The sequence below is a fragment of the Bombus fervidus genome, chromosome 9, assembly GCF_041682495.2.
Source record: "Bombus fervidus isolate BK054 chromosome 9, iyBomFerv1, whole genome shotgun sequence".
NCBI lineage: Eukaryota > Metazoa > Arthropoda > Insecta > Hymenoptera > Apidae > Bombus > Bombus fervidus.
Window position 1 is genome coordinate 11,173,595 of NC_091525.1, and position 14,169 is coordinate 11,187,763.

Consider the following 14,169-nt stretch of genomic DNA (forward strand, 5'->3'; position numbering starts at 1 on the left):
GAATAATAATACGAGTCTGCGTTATTATCGGTACATTGTTTCCCAATTATCGATTTTATCCTGAAAAAAGCGGAAGAAGAAAGTTCGTGCGATCGTTTTGAAATTCCTCCGAATCGATTCTCTTCGGTACACTCTCGATCGAGAAGTTACAGCCAAGGGCTAAAGCATCTAAGTCGAGCTTCCTCGCTCGGCGTAAAGTTTCGCCCTTGTTCTCCAATTAACCCGAATTGCACTCCGGCCTGGGAGCCGGACAAAAGCTCCTGCACAGTGGTTCACAACTTGGAACAATGATTCCAGTATTATCGAACATGTAGCAAATTACGCGATTAACCTTCTATTAGGGTCGGTCAGTCATAATCCTGGTATTCCTGTTTTTAGGAATACGATTAAGGAAATGGAAATCAGGTAGAAATTTGTCGCTCTAATTAATACGTGCTTTGCTTTGGATATTTTCGATATATCGATAAAAAGAGCTGACGTCACGAATACTATCTTCTACATTTATCTTGAATCTAGCATTATTTATGTGAGCTTGTTGTAATAACTGAATTTATGGATGTAAATCATTTTTTGCTTCTTAAGAATCGCATATTAATCGCGTACTTGCGTAACGAGACGTAGAAACAGCAAAAATGGAATCGTAGCGTCGCTTTAGATTACGAGGCACTCGTGTAACATCCTAATTACCTAAGGAAAGGAACGACAAGTATTTACCAAAGACTTAGTAAACTCATGTAATAGATAGTTCCATGTCATCATTGTCCAAATGGTCGACAAATTCTATGTCCTTGAGAATGATGACGTTACGCGTTCTAACAATAAAATAGACCCCCTCTGTGTGATTCCTGTGGTCTGCCGAAGTTCGTAGGCATTTTTTCGAAAGGCAGCCAGAGAGGAGAGATTTCTTTTATACCTGCGGGAGCGGAGAACTTAACTCGCCAGGACTGCCGTTGGTCGGTTGGTCGTCCTTCTAGGGCCATAGGGCTTCTTTTCTCCTGTTGGTTCTGGTGTGTTATATCCTGCCAAGGGCAGGGAAGCTCCCTGGACCCCGACTTGTTTCCAACAGAGGCCACTGGCCCCGCTACGTGGGATATACCGGACGACCTTGGGCCTCATGGCCAATTTGCGAGGTCCATTCCCTCCAGATGGGCCCTTACGGCCGGCTTATTAGCCACCAAGTCACTCGACTGCTCCTCCGGTCCACGGAATCCTCTACGAGCGACGCGGTTTTCGGCGAGAACAACCTCCTTTTTGCTTCTCGTGTTTCGAGCCGCCTCACGAGTAATTCTGTGGTTTACCGGGCATCGGTGGAAATATCAAGGGACGCGTGTCATGAATAATGAATGAACGTCTGGAGTTTGTGAATAGAGAGCGAAATTAAAGTGAAATTTTGGGTGTCTGTGGTGATTCCAGCGGCGGATCCTCGTTACAATAGAACTAGTAAACATTTAGAATCGTGGAACAGAGGTTTCTGGTTTCTCGAATTTTAGATGCCTTCGGAATGATCTGTGCGGTAGCTCGGGATCAATGAAAATTTAGAGTCGAAGAATAGAAAATAATGGTTGAATTTGTGATAAGAGTTTCAGAGTTTGCGACAAGGTTCGCGGATATAAATAACGTGAATGGAAGTTTGTTTTCTGTCACGTTTTCAAAGTAGATTTAATTAACTTTATCCATTTTGAACGTCCCGTTGTTCGGTTCTGTAAACTCGAAATCATGAATAGCTGTTTGCAGTCTATTCGAGTTACGCTGTTAACTCGTTTTACGTCATAAAAATGTCATTAGCACTATCAAAAGTTCGAGCTCCCGAGTACTTCAACCTTTAACCTTTACATTTGCATATACCGCACGACCATTGCGATTGCTCGTGACTTTTTCGGGTATTCGTAGCGATACATGACGATTTTTAGCCAAGTCGTCAATTCTTAACTATTCTTGGGCATTGTCGACATCTTTCTGCGATCCTTGGTTATTCGCGATGAATTGCGATGATCGTCGGTTCCATCAAAATGATAGATCCTCTCGCGTCGTGTTATCCTCAAGTGTCTGATGACATTACGCGACAAGTATCAAATCACCGTATCCGAGTAGGTTAAAAGCCAAAGGTTTACAGCTTACAGTGAGCTATCTAAATCTACTTACAAAAGCAACATTTTCATTTTGTCCTTCATTCTTGTTTATTCGACAAAAGTTTCGTCTTTCTTTGGATTCCTACGCGTCGTGGCAAACGTGACACGATACGCGTTAAACGTAATCATCGTTTAACAATTTCTTCACACGTACATCGTGATATAAAGAAATATACGCGTGAAAAGAAAAGAAAATAACGATAGAATCGAATAATCGAAGGCATAGGACGTGAATCGAGTCACGTTCGCGCGACGTACCATTGAAACGTCGTAAATAGCGAGCGAATATAGCGAAGAGAACGATGCACGACTCATCCTGGAATTCTTTGAAAGTCCACCCGGCAGTTCTGTCATTACGGAAACGCAGTCCGAGTACCTAATTGCGGTGAACAGATACAGAAGCACTGGCTGACTTGGAAATATCACGTGCGCCGTGCACTTGTACGTTTGACGGTAATTTAAGTCTCCTTACCGATCATTAGTCGTTGTTAACTCAGTTCCAGTACGTGTTAGTACCTTGATTTTAACTACACAAAAAAGTGTTATCTTGATGCTTTTCGATCATTTTTCTTCGTTAATCCTTTTTATTTAGTTCTTAAAGCAGAAATGAAAGCTTTGAGTTGAGTAACCTTTTATTTTCAACACGATTTACTGATTCTGAGGTGTTTCGTTTAATCTTTACCATAATATCTACTATTTAATACGTTTAATAAAGCAATGGATATTTGATTAATAGTCAGTGAGTGTATTACTGACGAACAATTTAAAATACTCGAGCGTGTGTGAGAACGTCGTTTTATTCCAACAGAATAAGGATTAGAATTGCGAAGTAGATTATTTCTACGATATACAGATGGAAGAAAATCCGCTTTACTTAATTTCTTAATCGTTTATTCTGTAGTTTGGAGAGTGAACAATTTACGTGTTACGAGATTCTTTAACTTTTGATAGTAGCGAATCTTTGTAACACAGATTCCTCATGAAATTTGGTATTTACGTATAATGCGACTGTTTTTATGGAATAACGAGACTATTCTCAGAAAATAGGAAATTTATTAATATCATGGATATCTGTAATAGGAATCCCGTGCGTGGAATAGATAATGTTCTCTCGTAAATAGATTAAAATCTTTAGTAACAATATTATGAAACTAGCTGTTCTCATAATCGAGACAATGGAAAATTTGTTCGTATCAACGCGTTATAGATTCGTTTCTTTCAGCTTGCCTTGGTATTTTAATCGAAATGTAACTGAATGTAATTTATTCGGTAATAGTTCGATGGGATGTAATTTGTTGCGATGACACTCTCCGATATTCATGGAATTTAAATGCCAGTTAAATAATTGAGAAGATGACGCACGAAACGGCAGAAAAGAGGAAAGAAGAAAGAAGGAGAAAAAGTAAGAAAAACAGGGATGAAAACACGATTTAAATTTAACTCGCGCGATGCAAAGCTATTATTGTTTACGTTGTCTCATTAAACTTTTATTAACCTAAAAAGAAGGAAGAAAAAGAAAGGATGAACGCTACATTGACCTTTGCATCAATGATAATTTCGCTGACGTGAGTCACATTAATATGCATCGTTCTAATCTGCATTTCTAGGATTCATGGACGCCCGTTGGACTTCTCTTAGATTTCACTGCTAGTTACTACGTTCCTGGCGAAATGATTTCGAGGAAATGATTTATCTTTCGTTTACGTAATATGAATCTAATCAAGTGCGCAATAACTTTGATATTGAGCGATATTACGACTAATTTTGGGAAAATCCGACGTTGTAAAGGTATCGCTTCCAACATATTATATTTATCTTTGCCTGAAATTCTATCGTAGAATCTAATTTGTTAGAATTAGACGAGCCACTTAGAGCCACTTCGGTTTAATTTTTTATTTTCTTTTTTTACTTTAGAATCATTTGCATCCTTAGAATCGTTGCGCGATCCAAGCAATCTCGACTCGTTTTATTTACACGCGTTGATTGACGATGCTACACGATACTTCGAAGCATCGCAATACGGAAGCTACTGTATCTTAACATCGATTTGCATTAAAATCATGATCGTAAGTAACTAGATGCTCCGACTGTGGTTTCTATCCTGTTTCCTCGTTCGTACAAATTTCTCCAACATATAAAATTTATCCGACACGACATTTGACCGATATTTATTCCCACGTACTGGGAACATGGAGACTCGCTCACCTGTCGTTGAGAACCGCTGTAATACGTCAATTCGAATCAATCCATCTTACTCCGTCAAAAACATTTGCCAATGTATTCAACGGAACAGAAGGTAAAATCGACGCGCGAGACAGGATACTCTAACAGCGCAAAACGAATCAAGCAATTTGAACGTGAAGCGACGTCAGAGCGGTGCGCGAACCGTTGCGTTGGTTTCCTGGGTGTCGCTGTCGCGCGACACGTGTCCATTACGGTCTCAATGTCAACGTATGTAGAGGCACGTAAACGGTGTACAGTTGGCCGTTTTATCGAATTTTATCGTCGGACATGAGTCCTACGCGTGAAAAGAACGCGGCGTTCCGTCTCACGGACGAACTGGTTCTTCTCTTCTCTTCTCTTCTCTTTTCTTCTTTTCCTTGGACGCGGCCCGTGCGTGGTTATGTTTGCGCTACACACGTGGCTTTTCCGTGTGTGTCGATCTGTGTGCTGAACAGCGATCGTGTGTCGGTGTGTCTTCTTTCACGTCCTCCGTTTTCTGCGCGCGTTGTCCCGACGCGGCGCGTAGCGACAAGCTGGCGCGTGCGAAACGCTCGCGCGCGCACCACCGAGTCGTCGCCGCGCCCTTGAAGAGAGTTAGCCTTTGTCTTATCACAGTCAGCTTGCGCCAGGCATCAGCCTTGACTTCGCCCCTCTTCCACACTCGTCTACTGACTGTGCTGCGAAAATCGACCGGCTGGCATCTGTCTCGCGCTGCCTCGCACGAACAAGCGAATTATCGTTGCTCACGGAGTCCAGCTTTCCTCTGGAACAGTCTTTACACCAATCTAAATCGTTTCCACCAATCGATTTGGAATTTACTCGGCGTTGCGTATTCGCTGACAACATTCGGACGTTAAACATGATTCCCCTCGCTATTGTTCTATGTGACATGTCGTTCATACCACACCTTATTATGAGGTGAGTAAATTAATTCTGCTTTTAAATTCCAAGTACCCAGTCGTTAGAGAAACACGATTAGCGTGTTTTTATTGGTAACGCGTACCACCGACGAGACCCGTCTTCTTCTTTTTCGCTGTTTTTACATCTGCAGAATTTTCTGTACGAAGTGTACAATGTATGGCAAGACTTAATTATCGATTAACAGTCCCTAGAAATTGCATATACGTATTCCATATAGGGAAACGTTATAAAACTTAAAGTTTTTCAACCGATTAGATATTTTCCATATTGTCAGCCACGATAAGATTAATTATCTTATCCTAATTGATCAACGGTTCCTATACGTTTACTATAAAGTGTTATTAAACACAATCCTATCGATACGAAGCAAAAGTTATCGACTTCGTTGAAGAATTTCACGGATTTTCATCCACGATATATTCCTTCGTTACGTTTCGCCAAGTTGATCGAAGCACGTTGCGAAACGTGACTTTTCCTCGTGACGACGTTAACTTCGGAGTCGTTTTTAAACGTGAAATTACTTAACGAGGAAACTCTGGATTAATTCCTCGATCCACGAGTTTGCCTGATCCGCACGCACGAAGATAGCGTCCGGAAAGTTTGAGATTAAATTGGCCGTGTCGCGCGAGCAGCCTGCAACTTCTCTCGACTCGGATCCGCTCGCGAAATCCGCTTATCCGCCCATGTATACGAGGAAACTTTCGATCGTTACGAGCTTTAAGCGGTAAACGTTCTACCCGCTGGTGCTGGATTTCCATTTACTTGATTTTGCACAGGAAATTTGTTTCCGTGTCTTCTTTCCTCGCATTCGCTTTCCTCTCTATCTCTCTGCCTCTTTCTTTAATTAGCTGTTTCTTTTTTTTTTTATCGTTGTCTTAATATACAGGAAGAAACAGAAAATTCATTGGTCATTTAACACGAAGATATTTCTGAAACCGCGTGTCTATCAGAAACAGTCTATTTTACATATAAAATTGTAGAAAAAATTAATAGGTAATATTCTTATTGGAAATCTGAGAAAACACAGTACGAAGAGTAAAAGTTTCGAATTTAACGCGTGGAAGATGGTGGTAAGAAGGGATTAGCCATTAATGAAAACATCCGTAAGACGGTTCGAACAACCAGTTTCTGTCAGTTCGTTGTCTTGTTCGCGCGATTTCTCGAAAACATCGCGGACGGATTCACAATGGAGACGGGTATTCTGTTTTTCTCGCTTCACGCCGACAACGTGACCGGGAATTTCTGCGACTTTTCCGGCGACAGCGACCTCGTCCGGTTTCCGATTTCTGTCGACGATCTCGGGTTTCGCATCTTCCATCGTCCTCGTTTCTCTTCGTGCGCGGAACCAGATAAAACGGCGGGCTTCGGATGACCAATCGTCGCAGAAACCACGCAAATTTATTAAAACGTTGCGGAACCTCTCTCGTTGACTTTTCCGTTCGTTCTATTTCGTTTTAACTTTCGTAACTAAAACGGTCTACGCCTAAAACCTTCTCGATAAGAAATTAAAAATAAATTAAAGTTGGTGTTCTTTGCGACATAATTTATTTCTTGATCTTCTTTCAACGCAAATGTAACGAAAGTATCGTTGGTGTGGGTATAATCGACGATCCATTGTCTCTAAGGAGACGATCATTCGTTATTGTAAGTTAACAAAATTAATGGTTAGCTGCACTGCATATGAGTTGTATATGCGAGAAGATTAGATTTCAATGTGATTAAATACAGATGCTTTGTTATGCAGATGAGCGGCTCCTTTCTTTGTGTGTATTTATAGCTAATTAAATAACTTCCAGCGTCTAATTTTAGATAACAAAAGACGATCGTGGATTAAATTCACGATGAAAGGTTATGAATAACGCAAGGCTCGTATCAAGCTAAAAAGGTAAATCCCAGTTTTTATGCCTTAAATTGCAAAATAGCGAATAATTATTTAAAGTAAGAACGAAAGGGATCAAATTATATCGGTATGGAAGACGTTCCAGTTCAACCATAGAATTACAAAATCTCTACGCAAACTTTCACTTTTTCCTCCAATTGAATGTACAAAGACCAACCTACTTTTAATTATAAAACACACTTGCTGCGAACATTCTCCTTAGAGGTACCTTGAAAAATAACTTTTATTTTTCGCAGTTACAATTCCTCGAGAATGATTCTTAGTGTGAGACGCGCGATCGTTATAATTGCGTTGTTTCAGCTTAGCATAGACTGTTTTCACCTAACTTCCTCGTTTTCACCGGTGAACTCGTCAGAGCTCTGTTCTACTTTCCCTTGGGTTCTCTTGGCCTGGCCCACGCCTTCGTCATACAACAGATTCGAAATCGGGTGGCCCGATTGACAAAATTTCAACATCAAATGCCCATAAATAGACCGAACTCGTCTTTCTTCCTTCGCATGTTTCCGTTTCTCCAACTAATCATTTCATTCGCTTATACTATATTAAGTATAAGAAGTATCTGTTGTTCATTGTATCATACGTCTGTCCGAAACGATTTCTTTATATAGCAAACAATTTAACGTCACTGAAGATTCGGTCGAATTAGATGAATCTGTACAGCTTGATCTTCATTAAGACGTTTGCATTTGTATGAACTTTTGACTGGCCTGTCGTTCTCCCTGCACAGTAGTATTACATGCATCGATCAGACAATTTTGCTTCGTTAACTATTCTCGTCCTTTCTTGGAACTGATTCCTCAGAACCAGCATCTAATATTACATATGTAAAATAAACAGGCGTATGTCAGATATTCACTTGCATCCAATGGAGGACAAGACATAGCCAAAATTTCCTGGAAATACGTTTATTCTCGCTAATCGATCGCAAGATGATTTTTCTCTATAACCGATCAGCTAAGCGTTACCGTATTCCTTTCACGAACTACACTCACGCGTGCATAGAAAGAGCGATCTGCGAATCGTCGTTGCTGGGATGCGGTCTCTCGTTTCCCACAAAATCGGATCGCGAGCATGCACACGAACGGTCACGTTCCCTCCCACCCACGCTCCCTACGTTCACCTGGCTTGAAACGTGGAATCACGATAAAACCGTTTATCTTTCTCTCGGCAAAATGTCGCTCGAAACACCGTGCGCTCCGAATATCGGCCCTCTTCCTCTTTCGTTCGACGCTGCTGACTGTATATCTAGCGCAAAAGCAACGTGGGAGTAAAACGTGGAAGTGAAAGTTAGAGCGAGGCAACGTCGGTGAACGGGAGGGACGTCGTACAAAAGGCGCCAGTTAACATGTCGACGGATAAGGGGTTTAACGAATGGATGTATCACGCTCGCCTTTTCAAACCAGATTTACGCGACTCGCAGCCGAATTTTGCCTCTTTTCTTTCTCAGCTGTTATTCTCGCCTGTCGTCCGAACGAATTGTTCTTTCTCCGTTTTTGTTTGTTAGGCGATTTTGTCAGTGAATTGTCGTCCCCTTTGTGTTTGGACGTTTCGTTCTGGCAAATATTGAGATGGAACACCCGTGATTACGGAAAGAAGCGTTATCGTTTAACGGAGCAACGTTCGAAGAATAGAGAAATCAAATCGGAAACAACGCGATGGTCTCTTTATCTCTGTTATTTTATGTTCTCTTTTATTTTATGTGACACACTAAATCCACACGAATTTTGATCCTACGTACATTATGGCTGGGTAATTTATAGTCTCGCGGCTTTGTCATCCTATGACTCGCTTCACAGCTTCATGAATTTTTATAGAGATGTTTATCGGCATTTTAATAATCCTGTTTGTCGGCTTTGCATGTTCGCCAATAGATTTATCTCGAATATTCTTATTTCTTAGTTTTTATAGCGACACTGCGATGGGAATTATGATAAATGTTATGATTATATTGCGACATTTAAGAAACTAGAAGATTCAATCTGCAACGCGAAGGAAATGCACAGAACACTTTCTCGAATTGTCTTTCACCGTGGCTGGTGAAAATTTTCGGTCGTTTCTTTCATTCTGTCGCGTTTACAGCGAAGTAAGAGTAACTTAGTCGCGAGATTTCTCTTATCTGCACTTTTGCTGCTCGCAAACAGCGTGTGCTGGAAAGTGAAAGGGGGGGAAACGAGGCTGTTTTTCGTTTGCCAAGCACTCGTTGCATATCTTCCGGAAACGGAGATACGCGTATCTTATCGTAACATCGAAACCGAAGCAACAAATACTTCCGCATTTCGAATGTCAAAAATATCGTGTATTTGTCCCAAGACATAGCTATTCGATGATTTATTTCCGTACAATATCATAGTTCGTAGTAAGCATCGACATAATATCTAAAAATTTCAAATATCCTGTAACTCGTCGTAGTTCGTAGATTCGGGTATCGAAAGATTGGAAAATTTCCAAATGAAAATCGAATATTTTACGGTCTACTGCGAAATTAGAATTTTCTGACGAACATATTTATCCAAAAAGCAAGGACTCGCATAACGATTCTACGCAGGAAATGCGGTTTTTGTAAGATGTAAGAATCGCTTATCGCAACGTACTCTTATTTTTTTTAGTATCGCGGTTAATCGTATGCGCGGTTGAAACACTTTTTCCATTGCTACGTGTGCGCCCGTTTGTTGAACAACAATTTAACCGTATGTAGTTCACCTCCATACCTCCATGCGTCTCTGAATGTAACGCAAACGGCATCCGTAAGCCGAAACGATGTCCTTTGGAAGGGGATAAATACTGATATTAATCCATCCGGTGTCACGATCATTCACGAACACTTTTGTTCGATCCTCTGCTAGTTTCGAGAGCTGTGTCAACATTGAGAACGTTTTAAAGGAAACAATTTTTTCAACGTGCCATTCATCGTTTTATTTATTTCGCCATTAAATTTGATTAAATCAGACAATTTATTTAATACATCGTCAATTGCTCGGTGTGAGTTACTTCCGTAAGAAATAATTCTGACTAGACAGCTTGCCATAGAAGAATAACACACTCATTGAATTAAACTTAAGATTAGTCATCTTCTTTGTACTTTTTTTCCAACAATTTCAGTGTTTCTTCAAGTATATAGTAATTTAAAGTTCTTAGTTATAATACTCTATTTCTATGTCAGAAATTCTGTTCAATTATTCTGTATTTAAGTTACGTTCTAAGAGCGTACGTTGCATTCAGAGAATTGGAAAATTGGAAAATTATCGAATTGAAATATCTTCCTTCTTTTCTCCAGTCGATATAATAGTAAGGTTAGTAAAATTCGATGGTAAAATATACAAATATCAACGATAGTTAATTGAATGTACAAAGTCGAACGTATGGCTAATTTCGGGAATCAAAGGTTCACGTTGCAGGGCGTTCGAGTATAAAAGGTTTTCGATTGAGTTGACAATCGGCGTGAAACATCGATGATTTTTATACAAGTTTCCATCTTCTTCTTCTCGGTATCGCGTTTACATCTGAGTCGTTAAAGGACTATAATTATCAAATTAAAGATAGTACGGCGTGATAAAGAGCGTTGTAAACTAGGGAGAAGAAAAAGCGTCGTTCTACCTTCGTGCACTTATTATCAGCCTCGGGTGGCACGGTTTGAGTATTGATTTCCAGAAATAAAATTACTTCGCATTGTCGTGATTCTGGAAAATAAACAAGGCTCCGATTTATTAGTCAATTATTGTTACGCAATGAGCGCGATTACGTTTAAAGATGGTGGGAAATTAACCGATAAAAAGGAATAGAATGGACGCTAAACAACGCGATTGTTCGTTTTAATGGCGATGATGATGGTCGTTGAGAAAAGTGGATAAAGAATGGTAATTTTTCATCCATTTTAATAACTGTTTATAGGCGCAGACGATGATTAACAATTATTGTAATAGCTTTTCGTAGATTAAGAATCTATTTGGAGGAATCGAGGTAGCAATAGGAAATTCATATACTCAGGTTCAAACGTTAAATGCCACTTTGGTATGGTAATACTATTCTCTTATGACGCATGCAAATTCCTCCACATCGATATATTTTCTAGGTCTGTGGGCTAAACTTGTGTACTACGTATTTCAAATCGATACTCATCAATTTTCTTTTATAAATCTATGCCTCGATACGATTAAACGTACCAATCAATATACATCCTCGAAGCTCTCCTTAAGGATCCTTCAAAAGTCCTATTATAAATCTATTTCAATAAATATTCTGTTTAAAATTGATGTAAGATATATGCTCTTCGACAATGTTTATATTTCGTAATATACAAGCGAAACTACACTTTCCCGATGCTATTTTAAAGCGCTTACCTAATCTCTGACTATACCGCGATACAGTTCGTTCGGCGTCACGGAAAAGAATGCCTACTAGGAAAAATGCAAGGATCTGGTGTCGCGTCGATGAGGAAAATTCCTACATCGTCCTTTGTCTGTTATTTCGCACCTTTGTACTTTGCGGCGTGTAAAAATTTCTGGTCACAATGAATTTTTAACTGTAATTTTTAACTGTTCGAAAAACGATAACCGAAATACTTTTAAGTAACATCGAGTAATACGAAGAGCGCGATAAGCAAAAGATAATAGTATACAACACGCAAACGCTGTTGCAGCGTTGTATAATGTTACTTAAAATTCTTTCAAAATACCGCTTTCAAAATACCGCTTTCAAAATACAAAGCGAAGAATCTATTTGGCCCCGAAACTTTCGCGCGTCACTATAGATATAGAACAAAATTGCAAGATACTTCAGCGTGACGTACTCGTCCCAGATGTCACTGAAAAGATATGAAAACATTCGGCCCGATACGGACACAATTACTCGTTGATTCTCGAAAATATTTGATTAACAAGTGTCTCGCTATAACTCTCGGGCAAGATAAACGTATAAATTATCACTTGCGTATGATTTGACAATATAGATTAAAAATAAAATACGAAAAGGCAGGTTTGACGTCTATCTAAAAAATCAAAATATGTAATTTCCGCTAAAGGCAAGCGCTCGTGCAGCGCAGAGACGACAACGACGCTCGATCGTCGTCGAAGGCTCGATGCGATTAACCAACCTGACCAATCCGCCCCCGCCGTTATCGCGTTAACGTATCGATTGACCGACCCGATAAGGGTTAAAAGGTTAAGACGAGAAGTCGCGTTGCGACCTCCGCTCGGCTAGAGAATCGAGAAGCAGGTCCGATGAACCTGCGAGGCTAATGTACTCGACTCGATGATGCTCGAGTAGTTCCGTACTTGGCGCACGTGAGCACCATCGCGTGCCCTGCATACCCTTCTTCTTTCATGCTTCTTTTATTCGTCTTACCCTCCCCGCCCTGCGGTTCTCCGTTCTCCAACTTCCTCCAACGTTCAGTTCTCCTTCCTCGCTCACCCCTTTTCCTCGCATCGAGCGACTCGTGTGTCCCTCTTCGTAGTATGATATAACGAGAGACCCGTTCACACATGCCTTCCATCCAGTGTTCCTCGTTTCAACAACAGAGAAGGAATTCTTATGGTTCTAGGAACGTTCGGTTAGCTCTACAACTACGAATAGTTAAAATGCGAAATTTGCTTCCAGGAAACGAAAATGAAACGACACGCGGCAACTAGTGTGATCGTCACGCGCAGCAACCCCAAAGAGCGCGGAAATTTTACCGCGCAAACTGAAACTAACGTGGGAACTATTTGTTCGTGTTACAGACTTGCGGTGAGCGAATGTGCGCCTCAAACGTCGCGAGTCAGCTCAAACTTGCACAGCAGCAGTAGTATGGCAGTAAGCCGTGTACCAAGCCCTCCACCACCGGAAGTGAACACCCCTGTGGCCGAAAATTGGTGTTACACGCAGGTACGTATCGAATAATTCTTTCAATCGAAAATTACCTCCAATTGATCGATGATAGAATTAAAGCAAATTATCGCAAATAATTAGGAATTAGTTTCTCACGAGTTGTACTTGTAATAATGCGATTATATAAGTTATGATTTTTAGAATTTTAAAGTATATTAGCAAGTAATATATATCGTCAGCCTTGTATGTATAGTGTAACTGTTTTTAATGATTCTTACGATTCGAACATGACTGTTGCGAGAGCAGTGTCTTGTTAGTGCTACCGACAGGGCGAAGCCAATCTAATTGCAGTTTAATTGGTCGTTAGCGATGACAGTGAGCTTCAGTAACAGTTGGCAGAGCAGGGTACTCGTACGGGCCATTTGTTACCGTGTTTTGTATTGTACATGATTGGAATAAGACCGTAAGTTTTAACGGTAGAAATATCTTTTAGATAATTGAGGATTTCTCATGACGTTAACGAAGTTTTCTCCTATGTCTCACAGAATATCCGTTAGAAACGTTAAGCCGTGGACTAGAGAGAAGTGTTCGAAATTGCGTTAGTGAGGATTCGTTCGATTTACGATTTAAGCATCGTAATCAATACGTCGTCACCTTGTGTAATCTTATTTCCTGGTGAGAGGAAAATATCTATCCAAAAACTTGAATGGTCTTCCTTCACGTGGGTCGATCTCAAACATTTGCTCCGAATATTCTTCCCTCGCATCTCCGAATTTCGAGATTTCTTTCTTCGAGTAAAACTCCCAAATCTCTGGATCAAACTCTTCTCACTCGTTTAAAAATCGCTCCCAAAACACTTTCACGACACAGGTACTTTCCCAATTCGAGCCACGCCATTCAATTGAAGAGGATCGAAGAAGATGAGACTCGATGGAAATCGAACATACAGGTATCGGAATCCACGTCACCGAGTTGGCCAAACAGAACTCTTGGAAATACGTTTTGGACGTGTCAAAGGGTTCTCCTACTCTTCTAGGTCAATTTCGTCGTCTTCGTCGATATCATCCTCGTGGTCGCGCGTGAGAGCACGCACTCCTGACGTTCTCGTTCTATTTTTACTGCTCGTCCCCTCGCGATGTGAATGACCTGCGACTAGATATCCCGCTGCTCCCTGCCGAGATCTCTAACTCGCCC

At 40.6% G+C, this 14,169-nt stretch overlaps 2 protein-coding genes across 2 annotated transcripts in view; both read left to right on the plus strand.

Annotated features, from left to right (window-relative positions):
* Nucleotides 1-12,907, plus strand: part of Orc2 (origin recognition complex subunit 2) — a 113,260-nt gene extending 100,353 nt beyond the window's left edge. Inside the window, exon 12 of the transcript XR_011800737.1 lies at nucleotides 12,888-12,907. The gene's annotated coding sequence lies outside the window, so the exon portion shown is untranslated. The remainder of the gene's footprint in view (nucleotides 1-12,887) is intronic.
* Rdx (BTB/POZ and MATH domain-containing protein rdx) overlaps nucleotides 1-14,169 on the plus strand; it is a 45,581-nt gene that overhangs the window by 12,923 nt on the left and 18,489 nt on the right. Inside the window, exon 2 of the mRNA XM_072011025.1 lies at nucleotides 12,888-13,032. Coding sequence (XP_071867126.1) covers nucleotides 12,888-13,032 — 145 coding nt within the window. The remainder of the gene's footprint in view (nucleotides 1-12,887; nucleotides 13,033-14,169) is intronic.